Here is an 18,908-nt window from a genome sequence, read left to right as displayed (position 1 = left end):
CCTGATTGCCCTGGCCAGAACTTCCAACACTATATTGAATAGGAGTGGTGAGAGAGGGCATCCCTGTCTTGTGCCAGTTTTCAAAGGGAATGCTTTCAGTTTTTTCCCATTCAGTATTATATTGGCTATGGGTTTGTCATAAATAGCTCTTATTATTTTGAGATACATTCCATCAATACCAAATTTATTCAGAATTTTTTGCATGAAGAGCTGCTGAATTTTGTCAAAGGCCTTTTCTGCATCTATTGAGATAATCATGTGGTTTTTGTCTTTGGCTCTGTTTATATGCTGGATTACGTTTATTGATTTGCATATGTTGAACCAGCCTCGCATCCCAGGGATGAAGCCCACTTGATCATGTTGGATAACCTTTTTGATGTGCTGCTGGATTCGGTTTGCCAGTATTTTATTGAGGATTTTTGCATCGATGTTTATCAGGGATATTGGTCTAAAATTATCTTTTTTTTGTTGTGTCTCTGCCAGGCTTTGGTGTCAGGATGATGTTGGCCTCATAAAATGAGTTAGGGAGTGTTGCCTCTTTTTCTATTGATTGGAATAGTTTCAGAAGAAATGGTACCAGTTCCTCCTTGTACCTCTGGTACAATGCAGCTGTGAATCCATCTGGTCGTGGACTTTTTTTGGTTGGTAGGTTATTAAATATTGCCTCAATTTCAGAGCCTGTTATTGGTCTATTCAGAGATTCCACTTCTTCCTGGTTTAGTCTTGGGAGAGTGTATGTGTCCAGGAATTTATCCATTTATTCTAGATTTTCTCGTTTATTTGCATAGAGGTGTTTATAGTATTCTCTGATGGTAGTTTGTATTTCTGTGGTGTCAGTGGTGATATCCTCTTTATCATTTTTTATTGCGTCTATTTGATTCTTCTCTCTTTTCTTCTTTATTAGTCTTGCTAGTGGTCTATCAATTTTTTTGATCTTTTCAAAAAACCAGCTCCTAGATTCATTGATTTTTTGAAGGGTTTTGTGTCCTATCTCCTTCAGTTCTGCTCTGATCTTAGTTATTTCTTGCTTTCTGCTAGCTTTTGAATACGTTTGCTCTTGCTTCTCTAGTTCTTTTAATTTTGATGTTAGGGTGTCAATTTTAGATCTTTCCTGTTTTCTCTTATGGGCATTTAGTGCTATAAATTTCCCTCTACACACTGCTTTAAATGTGTCCCAGAGATTCTGGTATGTTGTATCTTTGTTCTCATTGGTTTCAAAGAACATCTTTATTTCTGCCTTCATTTTATTATGTACCCAGTAGTCATTCAGGAGCAGGTTATTCAGTTTCCATGAAGTTGAGCGGTTTTGATTGAGTTTCTTAATCGTGAGTTCTCGTTTGATTGCACTGTGGTCTGAGAGACAGTTTGTTATAATTTTTGTTCTTTTATATTTGCTGAGGAGTGCTTTACTTCCAACTATGTGGTCAATTTTGGAATAAGTGTGATGTGGTGCTGAGAATAATGTATATTCTGTTGATTTGGGGTGGAGAGTTCTGTAGATGTCTATTAGGTCTGCTTGGTGCAAAATTGAGTTCAATTCCTGGATATCCTTGTTAACCTTCTGTCTCGTTGATCTGTCTAATGTTGACAGTGGGGTGTTAAAGTCTCCCATTATTATTGTGTGGGAGTTTAAGTCTCTTTATAAGTCTCTAAGGACTTGCTTTATGAATCTGGGTGCTCCTGTATTGGGTACATATATATTTAGGATAGTTAGCTCTTCTTATTGAATTGATCCCTTTACCATTATGTAATGGCCTTCTTTTCTCTTTTGATCTTTGTTGGTTTAAAGTCTGTTTTATCAGAGACTAGGATTGCAACCCCTGCCTTTTTTTGTTTTCCATTTGCTTGGTAGATCTTCCTCCATTCCTTTATTTTGAACCTATGTGTGTCTCTGCACATGCGATGGGTCTACTGAATAGAGCAAACTGATGGTCTTGACTCTTTATCCAATTTGCCAGTCTGTGTCTTTTAATTGGAGCATTTAGCCCATTTATATTTAAGGTTATTATTGTTATGTGTGAACTTGATCCTGTCATTATGATGTTAGCTGGTTATTTTGCTCGTTAGTTGATGTAGTTTCTTCCTAGCATCGATGGTCTTTACATTTTGGCATGTTTTTGCAGTGGCTGGTACTGGTTTTTCCTTTCCCTGTTTAGTGCTTCCTTCTGGTGCTCTTGTAGGGCTGGCCTGGTGGTGATAAAATCTCTCAGCATTTGCTTGTCTGTAAAGGATTTTATTTCTCCTTCACTTATGAAACTTAATTTGGCTGGATATGAAATTCTGGGTTTAAAATTCTTTTCTTTAAGAATGTTGAATATCAGCTCCCACTCTCTTCTGGCTTGGAGAGTTTCTGCCGAGAGATCCACTGTTAGTCTGATGGGCTTCCCTTTGTGGGTAACCCGACCTTTCTCTCTGGCTGCCCTTAACATTTTTTCTTTCATTTCAACTTCGCTGAATCTGACAATTATGTGTCTTGGAGTTGCTCTTCTCGAGGAATATCTTTGTGGCGATCTCTGTATTTCCTGAATTTGAATATTGGCCTGCCTTTCTAGGTTGTGGAAGTTCTCCTGGATAATATCATGCAGAGTGTTTTCCAGTTTGGTTCCATTCTCCCCATCACTTTCAAATACACCAATCAGACATAGATTTGATCTTTTCACATAGTCCCATATTTCTTGGAGGCTTTGTTCATTTCTTTTTACTCTTTTTTTCTCTAAACTTCTCTTCTCACTTCATTTCATTCATTAGATCTTCAATCACTAATATCCTTTCTTCCAGTTGATCGAGTTGGTTACTGAAGCTTATGCATTTGTCATGTAGTTCTCATGCCATGGTTTTCATCTCTATCAGGTCATTTAAGGACTTCTCTACATTAATTATTTAGTTAGCCATTCGTCAAATCTTTTTTCAAGGTTTTTAGTTTCTTTGCACTGGGTTTGTACTTCCTGCTTTAGCTCGGAGACGTTTGATCATCTGAAGCCTTCTTCTCTCAACTCGTCAAAGTCATTCTCCATCCCACTTTGTTCTGTTGCTGGCGAGCAGTTGCGTTCCTTTGGAGGGGGAGAGGCGCTCTGATTTTTAGAATTTTCAGCTTTTCTGCACTGCTTTTTCCCCATCTTTGTGGTTTTATCTACCTTCGGTCTTTGATGATGGTGACATACAGATGGGGTTTTGGTGTGGATGCCCTTTCTGTTTGTTATTTTTCCTTCTAACTGTCAGGACCCTCAGCTGTAGGTCTGTTGGAGTTTGCTTGAGGCCCACTCCAGACGTTGTTTGCCTGGGTATCAGCAGTGGAGGCTGCAGAAGACTGATTATTGCTGAACAGCAAATCTTGCTGTCTGATCGTTCCTCTGGAAGCTCCGTCTCCCAATTAGGCTACTCAGGGGTCAGGGACCCACTTGAGCAGGCAGTTTGTCTGTTCTCAGATCTCAAACTCTGTGCTGGGAGAACCACTGCTCTCTTCAAAGCTGTCAGACAGGGACATTTACATCTGCAGAGGTTTCTGCTGCCTTTTGTTTGGCTATGCCCTGTCCCCAGAGGTGGAATCTACAGAGGCAGACAGGCAGGTCTCCTTGAGCTGCGGTGGGCTCCACCCAGTTGGAGCTTCCCAGCTGCGCAGGTGCTTCCGCAGCTGGGCGGGCGCCCCTCCCCCAGCCTCACTGCCACCTTGAAGTTAGATCTTAGACTGCTGTGCTAGCAATAAGGGAGGCTCCGTGGGCATGGGACCCTCTGAGACAGGCGGGGGATATAATCTCCTGGTGTGTTGTTTGCTAAGACCCTTGGTAAAGCACAGTATTAGGGTGGGAGTGACCCAATTTTCCAGGTGTTGTGTGTCATGGTTTCCCTTGGCTAGGAAAGGGAATTCCCTTCACTCTTGTGCTTCCTGGGTGAGGCGATGCCTTGCCCTGCTTTAGCTCTCACTTGTTGGGCTGCACCCACTGTCCTGCACCCACTGTCCGACATGCCCCAGTGAGATGAACCCAGACCTCAGTTGGAAATGCAGAAATCACCCATCTTCTGTGTCACTCACACTGGGAGCTGGAGGTTGGAACTGTTCTTATTCGGACATCTTGGCGCCACCTTCTGAGTTGTTTTTCAGTTGCCATGGGTCCCTTACACTAAAGGTTATGAAACCCAGTGGGCATGCCCAGATGAACTAAGCACCAGGAGAATGTAAGTACTCAGAAGAGGGACTGAATTAAGAGGTGGATACTGCACAATAGGATGTAGGATCAATCAGGTCAAGTCCCCGGCATCACCCTATAGGAGGATCCACTCGAATCATGTCTCTCAGCATCACCTTATTGCAAGATCCAATCAGACCATACCTTGTTGTTTATGCTTATAAAACATGACCTAACTCAGGGAGGCAGATTTAAACATTTCCTCCTACCTCCTTATCAACGAACTTACAATGAACTTTTCTTGCTGCAAAAACCTGGTGCTTCAGTGTTTGGCTTTCCACTGCATGTGAGCAAATGGACCAAATTCGACCCAGTGACATTATATTGTCAATTCTTGGAGGACAAAAATGTTATTCACTCTTTTATCTGATGTGCTTAGAACAATATTTGATACATAGAAGGCAAATATTCAAAAATATTTTTGATTTAATAATTGATTATAGTCATGGATGAACTATGAAGATGTCCTACAGTTGGAAGGTTTTAAGAAAGAGAACAGATGAGCTATTCGATTCATTATAAGACTTTAAGGTCAATAATAGTTCAGAATGCACGGTAACTGGAAAATCTGCTTCACATATTTAGAAGTAATTATGTACATACAGCACGGTGCATTGTGAGTATGTATGTTTTCTAGGGCTACCTCAGTGGGCTGAATGTGTTCCCCCAATTTCGTGTATTGAAAACTTAATCTCCCAAATGTGTATGTTGATTGGAGATGGAGCCATTGGAACATAATCAGGATTAGATTAATTCATCAGAGTGGAGCCACCATGATGAGACTGGTGGCTTTATAAGAAGAGAAAGAGAAAGACCTGAACTAACATGCAAGCTGTTGCCCTCTCTTCATGTGATGCCCTCCACTTCATTTTGATGCAGTACAAAAAGCCCTCGCCAGAAGCTTCCACCAAGTGAAAAGGACATAAATTTTAGGGGGCTGGGGCAGAATGATATGGTTTGAATATGTCACTCTAAAATTCATGTGTTGAAAATGTAATTGCCAGTGTAATAGTACTAAGATGTGAGGTCTTTAAGATGTAATTGAGTCTTGAAGGTGGAACCCTTATGAATGTCATTATTCTAGTATTGAGTTCTTATGCAAGTGAGTTTGTTCTCATGGGAATGGACTGTTGTAAGAGTAAGCTTGGCTCATTCTTGTAGTCTCATTCTCACATCTTTCCTGCCATGTTATGAAACAGTACTAAAACCCTTGCCAGAAGCTGCTGCTCTGTCCTTGGAATTCCCAACCTTCAGAGCCATGAGCCAAATAAATTTCTTTTCTTTATAAATTGCTAAGTCTCTAGTATTCTGTTATAGCAAAATAAAAAGAGCTGAAACAGCTACCATAATAAAATACCACAGACTGAGTCACTTAAATGACAGAAATTTATTTTCTCATAATTCTGGAGACTAGAAGTCTGAGATCAAGGTGTAATCTGGATTTTTTTCTCCTGAGGCCTCTCTCCTTGGTTTATAGATGGGCATATTCTCCCTGTCTTCACATGGTCTTTCCTTTATGTATGTCTGTGTCCTAGTCTTCTCTTCTTATAAGGCCACCAGTTAGAATGGATTAGGACCCATACCAATAACCTCATTTTACCTTAATTACTTCTTTAAAGATCCTATTTATTTCCAAATCTGAGCTACTGAGGGTTAGAACTTAAACATACAGATTTTTTTTTGTGGGGAAGGGGTTAGAAGATATACAATTCATCCTATTGTAGAGTAATGCTTGGTAGTTATACTGCTTGTATTATATTAGGCTTTGTAGGTTTAAGCTGAGGCAAATGACTGAAAGGCCTTCTTGTTCAAGTGTGTTTTCCTCAATAAACCTTCCACAATTCTGTCCACAGCAATTTATTCTCTTAAACCTTTTCTTTTTCTTCTGAGATTTTCCTTGAATATTTCTAAGAGGCCTGAATAGGATACAAGTAAGAGATGCCACAGTTCATTTACATATTACTTTATAAGCTAGGTTGGTCCATTGTTTTTCAAAACCATGAGAGAGTAAGACACAGGAGACAGAGATTTTAAAAAGAAAGAGGTAAAAGCCCCAAATTTGCAACGGCCTGAGCATCTGAGTTCCCAGAAGAAAGGGCAATGAACAAATGGAAGAAAGATAATTTGTCTATTAGCCATTTGCTTCAGTTGGTGGGGAGAAGCAACTTTATAATTTTGTCAGCAGCTCTTCCTTTCAACATGACTACCAGTGATTTTGCAACATTGAGACTGTCATAAATAGTGGGTATATACTCAATTACTGAATAAAGTATATTTCACAGATGTTGAATAACAATCAATGACATAACCAGGCTCTGCCTTGCAACTGACTTCCAACAGTTAACTCAATAGGCAGCTACCTGATTTGGACACTGACTGTCCATTTGAAACACAGTTTCCTAAATCTGACAAAATAATACATTATGCATGTGCGGGAGTTAACTAAGTTATGCTTCTTATTTATTTTACATACTAATCATTATGTATAAATATTGTAACTTTTGCCTTTTTAATTGTCTAATGTTCATTGCCATTATCCTCAGTTGGTAAGGACACTGTTCTTCTTTCTTTCAAAATCGTTTCAAAATAGACCATCTTGACAAACTCAGGTCATGTATTTCCTTTGGTTAACATTGCTATATTTATAAACCAAAAACTTCAAATCGGTTTCCACAGTAAATAATCTAGTATTCACTAAATTCTCTCAGAGATATGTTCCTTTTGTATTAACATGTATTGCTACTGTTCACAGGCGTTCTCAGACTTTAGTTTCCAAGGCTAATCATGGGGTTTAAAGTAACCTTTTTAATTATCAACATCCACAGTTAAGAAAAATGTTCATCAACTATACTAACCATAATGCAAAAGAGAGAAATGGCGACACAGTCAGAATCTCCTAATTTGTTAAGAATGATGGCCATGAATCAGTGGAGTGACACCAGCCTGCTCCATGCAGGTGGTTCTCACACCAATGTCATTTGCAGGATATGCTAAAGGATTATGGCTGCACCGCAGAGGGAACCCTACTATACACATGTGGCAGGTCAGGACGCACACATTTCAATGAATATTTCAAAGATGAGCAAAAACCAGAGTATATGTCATGAAAATCGAGTGTACTTGGATGAACATCACTGCTGTTTTTATAAAAAATGTGTAAGTTCCACTTCCCCCTATTTCCCAAATCTCTCCATTTTCACACACCTGATTTTCCTAGACTGTGTTCCTCCTCCACAGCGCAGGGACCTCAGCTCATTGTTGATTTTGCATGAAGACCAGTGTTCTACAACCCAGGAATACTGATTGCACTCACTGTAACATGGGACTGCCTCATGTACCTGTCAAGAACAGGAAAGAAAAAACAATTATGAGGAACTATCCAACTTATAGAAAAATAGCCTATCTTTTAGTAATGCTTGCTGAACATAACCCAAGAAACTGCACTCTGGCCCAAACAGCCAAATTACTTTCCCAAAAAGCAAGATAGATTTGGCTTCTCTGAATTTACTGACTTGCCTAAAGAAGCATACAGGGGAAATCAACTAAAATATGATGGTATGCTTTCACAGAAGAGAACAAAGGACAGTCATTTTCTAGTGCCAAGAATAGGAATTCCATTATCATTTCATTGCCTCAGAGAGCTCACACAGCATCTATTAGATGGTCCAGCTCTCAATTATATGGTATATTGTATTCTCAGATGTACTTTAACATGTCAATTGAAACAAACATATATAAGGAAAATTATTCTTGAATATAAGAGGTTCTTATAATGCATAAGAAAAGTGGTATTATTTGCACCAGAAATTTCTTTTTATGCCCCCAAATGATCAATGCGAACAGGCAATCATTTAGCCTCCTGTGTATTGTGGCTTCATATAAATTTAGCTATATGTAGGTTGTTTTCAGAGGGTAGCTAAAACAGATACACATACACACACACACACACACACACACACACACACCAAGAGAAATGCTGCTAAACTGTTAGTGGTTCTGCATGATTACTGACTATGAATATTTACACTTTTATGGTGAAAACAATGAGTATAGTAAATGAATTCTTAGGTTATTTCCTATGCATTTGTTTGTGGTGATTTTTTTTAGTTGAAATGGTATCCCAGTGGGCAGCCAATTGAGTTTGTCTGCCTCTTTGTGGCTGCATTTCAATTGCATTGCTCCTTAATATGGGAAATAGGTAAGAAAAAGAACACTGTTCCATTGCACGATCACAAAGATGGCTCAATTGTAGGCATGCTTACAAAGAGTGGTTCCACCTATCACCAGTGTAGTTAATTCATGCTTTTCCTTTTAAGTAATAACTTAAGTCTCAATCCTTTCCTCCTCTTGCCTTTCTAATCCCATAAAATTATAAATGATAACTAGATTGCATTATCCAAACAGAACCATTGCTTGTATGTTTTTACTAAATGCAAAGGAAGGCACTATGTAATAGGATAATCAAAAGACAAGATTGGAGCACTGTCAGCATGTTAGGTAAAAATCAAATGAGAAAAGGTGATTTGCAAGACTGCCTCTGAGGAATCACAAAATAATGTCAGAAACTATTTTTAACTATCTGGTTCTACTTGGCTCTCTCACTTAGAACTCACAAGAAGATAAACTACAAAGTCACAAATATGTGAGGGCAAAATGAAAGGAGATGGGAAAATAGAAGTGGAAATGGATGTGTGGAAAGAAAGGAATTAAGTAATAAAAGAATCACATTTCATGCTGTGAATGCTGCCAAGAATGGAATGAAAGGGTCAGAAGCAGTTCCTACATTAGAATAAGGGGGTGATATCTTATATCCAAAAAGTCTTTCCCATAACAGTCATAGGATAGTAGATGTAAGAGAATAATCTATAAAAATGAAGAGATAGGACCCCAACCAACCAGATACTAAAACTGAGCTGATGATAGCTGATCTGACTGCATTATGACAATGATGCTTTCACTGAATTTATGGTTTCATTCTCCGAACCCTTTAATATCTATTAATTTAAACAAAGCTTTTTGGATTTCCCCTGAGATAGAAGAGAGCACCTCTGTCAAAGTACTTTGTGCAAACAGGGGGTGGATGAAAAACTTAATTTGAAAATTAATTTCTCCTATATTTCATGCATGAATTCAAGAGCAAATGGTTGAGATAACCTCTCTGAAATGAAAATATTTTTTCTAAAGCTATCAATACTAAGTAGAACTTAGATTTTCACCTTCCCTTCCATATAAAGCCAAACTGAAAATGAAAAACTGTTTGTTTAGTTGCATGTACCTTTGGTATAAACATTTGACCACCTGATTGTATATTGGTTTCTTGCTTATACTCTTTATGCTCCAGTTGTCTGCACCTGCAGCAGGATAGCTATCTGCAATGCCAAGCTATTGGAAGACAGGGAGAAGGTCTGTGTAGGAAGATGTGGGGATACCTTCTTGAGTAATAGCATTAAAACAGCACCTCTTAAACAAGATTCTCCATTCTCATGGAATTACTTGAAAATTTTCCCCATATGTGTCTATCACTTAAGAATTGTTCATGCTATTCATTCTAGCCAACAAATCCTTACCCTCTTGCTTTAAAGTCCAAGTTAACCCGATCACAACATAAGGCTCTTCCTCTGACCCTAGTTAGTGTTTCTTTGGCATGCAGTGACAGTCCCAGTTTTAAGCCAGATAATAAAGCCAGGGTGTACATGTTTGGGGCTGGGCAGTGGTATTGTTAGGGACACATGTTAGGCTGCTAGGGGAGCAAACACTCAAAAAAGCAGGCACCTGGACTCCTTTGTGTATCTTTTAGCCTTTCATTACTTTAGCTCTTTATCTCACCTTAGTCCCAAAAGCTATATGTCTATTTCATACTGTGTGAATATGCTCAGAGAGACACAATTTGAACCCTCCATGCATACATATGCTTCTGATTGTAACCAAAGTTATACTTGAACTGTCAGCATTTGTTTAAGTGTCTACCAGGGAAAAAATTTGTGTCTTCTGCAGGGAGAGGCTGTGTTTTCATGATGCATATTTTTCGCAAGACATAAGGTGACGGGGAGGCTATTAATAAGTATCGGTTGAATTGAAACTAATTATTGAAGGGACTCAGGTTGCTAAATGCCTCTCACTTAATTCTCTAGAGAAAACAGTCCCACTCCATGAGATGAGTAAGGGATATTTTACAAAGCACAAAGGATGATAAGAAGGAACAAAAATAAAAATCTTTTCTTTCCATTATGGAACTTGGGTGAAGAACAGCAATCTCACTATGTCATTGAAAGGTATCAGTTGATGATTTTCTTGTTGAAAAAAAAAATATCTTTTAAGAATTGTGAAAAATGTCTCCTTAAAGCCTTTGTCCAACAGGCAAGGAATCTTATCTAGAGGACCAAAAACACCCACAAAAGACAAAAAGGCAGCAGGGCATTCAAAAATAAAAATTAACTACCCAGATGCCCAATTCCTTCTCCTGTCAGTCTTTTATGCTCTGCCTATTTTACATTGCTGTTTAGTTGGTGCTTATTATAGCTTTATAATGGAAATGTGTTGCTGCATGGACTTTATCACGGAATCACATGAAAATGTTCTAAGGGAGAGAAATGAGCCATGGGAAAGTTAAATGAAATCCATTTCTGAATGGCACAAATTGGGAAAAAATAACAAGGTTTAATAGGGCCATAGATGCTAAAAAATGCCACTGAAAAGACCAAATCCTCTGAGAGAGGCAACATTTCATTCTCCTAGTAATGAGTCCTATTTGTTATTTCTTCATTGGGGAATTGTGTTTTTATAATTTTGCCAGTTCCAGAGTCATATCATAAACTCATTCATTGAGTCAGTTTTTAAATATTTATTAAATAAGCCTCCATTCATTGTAATTGATTAATTTAACTAAGTACTGCTTTCTGATACTGCTTCTCTAGCTACAGACTGACTTCCTTGCCATAAAAGCCGGGTCTTACTGGGGCTTGGTGGAAGTCATTCTTGTATGTCAGAGCTGTAGGGTTCAAGGACTCAAATAAAAGAAATAATCCTTTAACAACAACCACATAAAAAATAGAAAATTTACAACTTCTGCCTTTCTGTAGCAATAAACCTTTACTCTAGTGAAGCTGCAAGTCAAGACCCAGGTAGAAGCCTTCAGGCTTGAGACCTCCATGCTGGGCACTGTGGCTGCTCAGTAGAACTTGGAAACCAGTTCAAAGGCCCATTTGGGACCAGAGATCCTGGCAAGTCATATTCAATGTCAATTTCATTGGAATGTTAGGGGAAATGGTCTCAGGAACACTGAGATCAATAAAGCAGTATGAGATTGCTTCTTCTCCAAATGTTGTGAGCTCTTTCCATAAGATGTCCAGTTTTGCCTCTCATCAGGCCTAGGATCCCGTCCCCTAATTCAATGAACTTACTCCTAGCCATTCAATAGGTGTCCATGCTTTCTCTCTTTTCTCATTCATGGCTCACACTTTCCCCCCAAATGGGTTCCCTGGGCTATACTCTCCCCCAATTTACCACATTCTGATCCTTTTCTTATTCAATCAGCAACTAAATTATGCTTTCCTCCATGCCGATTGGTCTGACTGACTGGAGAAGATCACATTTACACAAAGAAGTTGTGCTTCCATTTTTATCAATCATGCATTTATATCTGTTTGTGTACAATATAATGCATGCAATGCTAAGTTTTAGTACTAACACAACCATTCCCACAAGCTGTACAAATATGCCCATTAATAGTATCTGGTCAGCAATGATACCACAATAATACTGTGTAGAGCTTTATAGCTTATGTAAGGTATTCTGTCTTAAATCTTGGTCATCACACTCATTGGAGTTAGACAAGGTTGGTATGATCCTTACTTACAGGGAAAAAAAGTAACTGAAATTTGAGGGAAGCTAATGCCCACACTCACACTGAGATGGTGAGATGCCAATTCTATAGGGGCCAGTGGTGCACGGGCTCTGCCTGTTTAGTTTGTTCAGGCACATCACTATCCTCTAAGAGACACTGAACACTTTTTCAATGAACATAGTTCTAATAGTTCTAAATTCCTGCAAAAGGAAAGCCAGAAACAGACTTTTCAAAGTTGCCTATAAATTAGATGATGCCTGTTACTTTATATAGACAAAAACAACAACAAAAAAAGAAAGCTGCAATAGCAATTTATTCTTAGTCTTCGGGTAAGGAGATGTATTTGACAATTTCAAAAAGTCAAAAGTCTTTCAGTAAACTACCTTTCATGTTTAAAGCAAGAGCAGACCTATGTCTTTTGTAAGGTTGCAATTATTTGTGGGAAGCTGGTGGGTTAGGAAATTTCCAGAGACATTTTTGAATTGGTATCTGCAGGAAAACTATTATACCTGTCATGTGTACTACTGGTCACTCAAAAGGGCAGCACTGGGAGTCAGGTATCTCTGGAGATCCTAGGTCCAGTGGCCCTGGGTTAGTTACCCGTCTTGATAACTATCTGTTTTAAGCCAGATGCTCAAGCCTCAGGCCCAGGCTATCCTCCTGTTTGCAGGCATTTTCACACACTAGATTTTTTACCTACACAGAAAGTGAACAGATGTTCTCAGAATACGCTGAGCTTCCCATTATGCCTGGTTTGTTAGGAATCATCTTGGTTTTAAATATGCATTATGTGTTCTCAATTTTGATATTAAGAACCTAAAAATGAAACTAACAATACTAAACAAGCTTTATTTAACAAAATGTATTGATAAATAAATTGTTGAACTTTAAAGCCAATGGGATGTTTATTAGAATAACTTTGGTAGCTGTGTTCCCCTTCGCCTAAGAACAGTGGTTTTCAATCTGGATGTGTGGCTCTTCAGGACAGCAGCATTATTGCAAGTGGCCCACGAACATTTCACATCCTAAACCTTGTCTGTAGTCTCAATGAATAACATAATCTAAGGCATGCTGGTGTCATCTCTTGTCAAATGAGTGTAGGCACTGTTGTGATTAATGAAATTTTAATTTCATTTGAAGGCACTGCTGAATTTGAATGAGCTTTTCTCCCCTTAGGCATTTTCCCAATTCAGGCTGACTAAGAGTATAAGGTCTTCATATCAAAAATGCAGGGAATGGCTGCCTTTACATATAAAGAAGAGAAGAAATTGACTAACAAAAAGGCTACGCCCTAAAAACATACTGCTGCTTATATATCATATAATAGACCTTCAGAAATCGCTTTCAAAAGGGTAATTTTTTGAAGAACAATTTTGAAGAAATTTTTGAAGAATAATTTTTTTCTGAGAAGTTCTGAACTCTGGTTTTTTTTTTCAGCTTATATCTTTATATATTTTTATCTTTTGATTACTTCAACTTTCATTTTAGGTTCAGGGGTACATGTGAAGGTTTGTTATGTAGGTAAACTCATAACTCGAGGGTTTAGTGTATAGACGATTTTGTTACCCAGGTACTAAGCATAGAACTGAGCTCTGGATTCTTTACCTTTCATTTTCTAATGATCTAAAGCACTTAACCCTTTCCCTCTGGCCTGAGTATCACGGATGATCTTATAAACATGAGATCCTCAAAATCAAGCCAACACCTACGCCCAGCTAAACCATCCATGTCATCCACATAGCCTTATTTTCCTTGCCATGGTGGAAGCACTGAGACCTAATAAATGCAGTCTTAAGCCATGCATGTACTTCACCCCCGCTCCTGTGCTTCCTGACTCCCTTCAAGGATGTTGCACACAGTGCTGCTTCCCACTACACAACATATTTAACAGAGGGCAACCTCTGGCTAACTACTCGTCTCAAAGACCATAGTCAAAGCTAAGCTATCTGCGTTGATGTAGTTTAGATTATTTGTAATGGCAGATAAGTAGAAATTCCTTAGTTTTTAAATGCAGAATATTATATTTCCCTCTATGGCAGATTTATATTTCTGATTGTGCGTGGTTTAAGTGACAATGAAAATAAACTACGATTTTTAAGTGAATGCACAGTAAAGGGCACTCAATCAGCAACATAAATTATTGTTGTACAGATCCTATAAAGCGCACGATATCCTACAAGGCAAGTACTAACCCACATATACAGACACACATTTGAGCGTTGATCAGACTCCCGCTGTATTTTTTTTTTTTTAACAGAACTGAGGGAGCATATTGACATAGGCAATTGGGGCAAGTTGAACTGTAAAGCCCACATTCTGTTCCACAGCACTATGCAAACAGTCACAGCAAATAGAATGAGAGAGGGAAGCTCACTCCAGAGTCTAAAACGCCTTCTCCAGTACCCTGGGAGATGCTTCCCACTGCCATGCTGTATTATGGCAAGAAATCAGATAGGATTTTGGAGATTGTTCACAGCATGCCAGGGACTCCAGCCATGGTGGTCCTTCCAATTTTCGTAGAAGAGATTGTAGTCATCAGCCAAGTTCAAGTGAAAAAAGCAATATAATGCTAGCTATGATTGATACTCTCAGAAAATATTGGAAGAGCTGAATTTACAGGTCTTCAGAAAAGAGGTTATGGATGAACCTTGAGGACACTATGCTAGGTGAAATATGCCAATCACAAAAGGACAAATACTGCATGATAGACTTAGGTGAGGTATCTAAAATAGTCAAACTCATAGATACAAAGAATACAATGGTGGTTGCCAGGGGTTGGTAGGTCAGGGAAATAGGGAGTTCCTAATCAATGGTTCTAAAACTTCAGTTATGAAAGATTAATAAGTTCTAGAGGCCTACTGTATGAAGCCATGCCTGTAGATAACAATGCTGTATTGTACACTTGATAATCTGTTAAGAAGGTTTCATGCTAAGTGTTCTTATCAGAATAATTTTTTTTCTAAGTTATGTGTCTCAGAAAGGGTTGGATTGCACCATGCAATGCTTTTACCATCTAGGAGATACTGTTTAGAGTCTAGTGCAAGAATGGGTAGATAGATAAATTGAGTGAGTGAGTCTGGGCCACAGAATATGATGACCAGAAATCAGCTGAAAATGGAAAACTTTCTATCTCTGTTGCAAAGAAAAAAAAAAAAAAGGAGCATCTGAAAAAAAGACATGTCTGCCTTCTGGAAGGCAGCTAGGATTCTACAAGTTACAGGCATAAGGTGGGGTTAAAAGCAGAGATCAGTTAACAGATCTCAGTCCTTAGAAACATATGTCCTAAGGTGAAGTGAATGAGAAAGGTACGTAGTGCTGTTTAGGATTTACCAAGAAAAGGAGGAGAATGAGCTTAAGCCCCAGGCTTGCAACTATTTTTTACCTAGAAATAAAGGCTTTGGGAAAACCTTTACTTTCCTTATGGACTTTTGCTGGAAGAAGGCTTGATACAACTCCCTGTTATTCTCAGTGGTTAAGAACTTCATGCTATTCCTTTTCTCTAGGCTGCATGCAACTTACTCAATATATGTAAGAAGGCAAGAAGCTTATAGAGCATGCCCAGGAAATCAATATAATTTGGATTACAAAAAGGTGTTTGTATAAAGAAGCAATATAATTTAAGGCACACACTCCTTAGGCAGAGAAATCCTACAATTGTGTGGCTGGACTATTAAGTACAAATCGACAAGGATAAGTAGCCCTAGTTAGGATTAACCTAATATGAACTACTATACGTTGAAAGGCAGATTTGTTAATCAATCAAGCAAACTAACCAAAATTTAATTCTCATAAGCTGTACACAGGGCCATGATGTGTACAGAATAAAATCTGGAGACTGCAGCTAGCTGGGGTATGTAAATGGGAAAATGTAATGATGTAAAATTGTATTTGTGGACAATGAGAGTTACTAATACTTCTGAGATTTATATTGTGAGATATTCCAAATAAAGTTTGGGAAAGAATAAGTCATCTTGAATGTGAGGGAGATGAGAGTGTGTGAAAGAGCTAAGAAAGGAGGAAATTGCTATGGTCTCAGTATGAGGTGATAGCTATGGAATAATGATCATCACTATTACTATTTTCACAAAGCTTCCAGTATATAACAAGGAAAAAGAAACACCAACATTTAGGAGTGAAAATGAAAGAGACAGTTGAAACATCACTGCTACTTTTGGGGATCATTTTAAATTAGTATATTCTAATACTTAGGAACACATTCAAGTTTCCTGTTTTTCACCAACAGCATTGTGAGGAAAAAGACAAGGCAGCAGCCTCCCAAGTGCCCTGGATTCCAGGGAGCATTGCTAATGAGAAGAGCAGCAGAAACTCTTGGGTATTTGCAAGGAAAATTTCTTCATAATATATTTGCCATCTTATTTCATCTTATGTTGGCTTCCTTGGGATAAATCTGATGTCATGCGCGACCTCAAAAGCAATCTGGTCTTTGGAAGTTTTGCTCAGAACTTACCAATATTCACAGTAGGCGAGCACAAAACTGGATCTGGCCTGAATTCTAGGATCACATCCAAAAGGAAAGCCCATAACTGGTAAGAAATGCCTTTTTAAGACTTTCTTATCATGCAGTGAGAGCTACAGGCCCACCATGCTACAGTCTCTTAATCAGCACTGCAAACAAACCTTCCCTACTCTGAAACGCATCAGAGTTCTTACATATCACTTATGCCACAGTTTATCAGGAAGTGAAAGAGGACAGAACAAAAGGGTAACTATCAAAAATGGCCTTTATTCTGTCTAGAAAGTCTGATTTTTTAAAAAAGGAAAAACATACGAATTGCAGTCTGCAAACTCCATTCCTGATGTGGCTAATTTCTAAATGAGTTTGTTACAATAGGAGAAAGGAGGAAATTGCTGCATCTTTTTATCCAGGAGATAAAATAGATTATTACTTCATCATCGTTTAGGGAAAAGACAAAAATGAAAATAATGATTATAATATAGCCCTAAAGAGACTTTTGCACAGAAGTGTTACAAACATACACACACATACACACACACAGTGAATTTTTTCTTCTCCTGTAGAAAAGTATAAATGTATGAAGAAGCAGTTCTGAGGCAGCCTTGTGCTATTACGAGTCAAAATATAAGGCTAGGCCCAGTACAAAATGGCTTTTGAAGGTATGAACACTTAATGGGAGTCCTTCTATAACAGACCTGATACATCTGGGAGAAAGCTAAAGTGGAACATAGAGCCAGAAGTGGTGTTTTATAACCAAGGATGGCACAGCCTGACCTTTGCAAAAGTGAGAAGCAAAATTGATTGGATAATAGAATTCCTGCCGTTCACTTACATGGTGATAAATTGGGATCTTGGCTCTGAGTTCCACACTAATTTCAACAGCTGGAGACTTTTATTATGGACTAATTGAAAGCTGTTGCTGTATGGAATAAAGGGTATTTTGTTGCAAACATTTTTCTTCTGAGGCAGACAGTGAGGAACAGACAAAGACTGATACAGACCTTTCTGGCTCTTCACAAAATAAAAACAGATGATTGCTAAAGAAAAGTGTTCATTTAAGGCTAACCTGTATCTGGCCTCCATTTGATTAAACTTCATCTGTTTGGCCAAAGAAAAGGCTGCTGTTGGTAAGGTAGAAGCCACTTTTAACAAGAGGAGATATTCCCACATGCAATAAATAATTAAGACCACAAAATGTTGTTACTGAATGGTCAACTAACCCATTTATATAAGGTGGGCATATTTCCACAAACTCGGCCTTGATAATGGGTTAAAACATAAATATACACATACGTACAAACAACAACAGCCTTTCTCTGATATTTACTGAGAACTAAGAATTCCAGAAAATCATATTTTCTGTAACAAAAAAGCAAAAACACTCCCAAAAAACACAAAAACACAGTCTCCACAAAAGAAAAAGAAAGAAGGAAATAAAGAAAGAGAGAGAGAGAGAAAGAGAAAGAGAGAGAGAAAGAAAAATATTTGTAAACCATTGTCCCTGGGTTATGTTCTGTGCTCAATAGGTATGAATATTGACTTCAATACTGAATGCATGAACACAGAAATGAATATGAATATGCTTTCTGAAAAGCATGCCTATACCAAACCATGATGCTAACATCACCTGAAGCTAAAACTTGTGCCCATTGTTATTATTTTTACAAGATCAGCATTATGCACTAATATCAGTTCTAACTGCTTATAACTATAATCTATAGTGTTTAGATTTGAATGGTTCTGGAGAGTAAAAATATAAATGAATTTAGAGTCTTATATTTCTTAGACTGATATGAATTCAAAATCCTCTCATTTCTGAATCCATTTGTGTTTTTCTCAGTAGAGATGACAGTAATAAGACAATATCACCTCACTTTCCTGTCCCAATTAAGGATGTCTTGAATTAATTTAAAAAATAAGCTTCTAAAAGAATTGACTTTTTTCCCCTTAAAGGCAGGTAATATTCAAGGTGGTCAGCCCTCATCATGTATAACTACAGGCAGACCCTGACGGCATGAGGGAGTGAGGATCACAGAGACAGCTTGATCTCCCAGAAAGTGGGGACCATGTAGTGCACACCTTTTATGTTCCACATAGCATCTCTTTTGTGCTGGACTCATGATGGGCTCATAATAAATACATGTTGACTGAACTTTAAAGTATAGAGCTTAGGGTTCTAGATCTGAGCTGGCTTCTCATTTGTTGGAGGGGTTTGTTAAAATATGACTCCTTAGCAGGAAACACACTGCTTCTGTTTAATGAAATGGCATCTATAGAGCAATTTAGGAGATGGGCAGCATCAAGTACTTTACTCGTCTTGGATACCTGTCCTTCGTTATTGGATTCCTTGGTTGGGTTCTATTAAATTGATAATGTGGTCCTCTTCGGGGGTGGCTTCATTTCA

At 38.2% G+C, this 18,908-nt stretch overlaps 1 protein-coding gene across 1 annotated transcript in view; it reads right to left on the bottom strand.

Moving 5' to 3' along the window:
- The window catches only part of LOC105524243 (thrombospondin type-1 domain-containing protein 7B), a 543,827-nt gene that overhangs the window by 115,821 nt on the left and 409,098 nt on the right, over positions 1-18,908 (bottom strand). The window contains exon 14 of the mRNA XM_011959437.1: positions 7,389-7,522. Within this exon, the coding sequence (XP_011814827.1) occupies positions 7,389-7,522 (134 nt within the window). The remainder of the gene's footprint in view (positions 1-7,388; positions 7,523-18,908) is intronic.

Source organism: Colobus angolensis, unplaced genomic scaffold, assembly GCF_000951035.1.
Source record: "Colobus angolensis palliatus isolate OR3802 unplaced genomic scaffold, Cang.pa_1.0 Scaffold492, whole genome shotgun sequence".
Classification (NCBI taxonomy): Eukaryota; Metazoa; Chordata; class Mammalia; order Primates; family Cercopithecidae; genus Colobus; species Colobus angolensis.
Note: the sequence above shows the minus strand (reverse complement) of the source record. Positions and strands in the feature narration are given on the sequence as shown.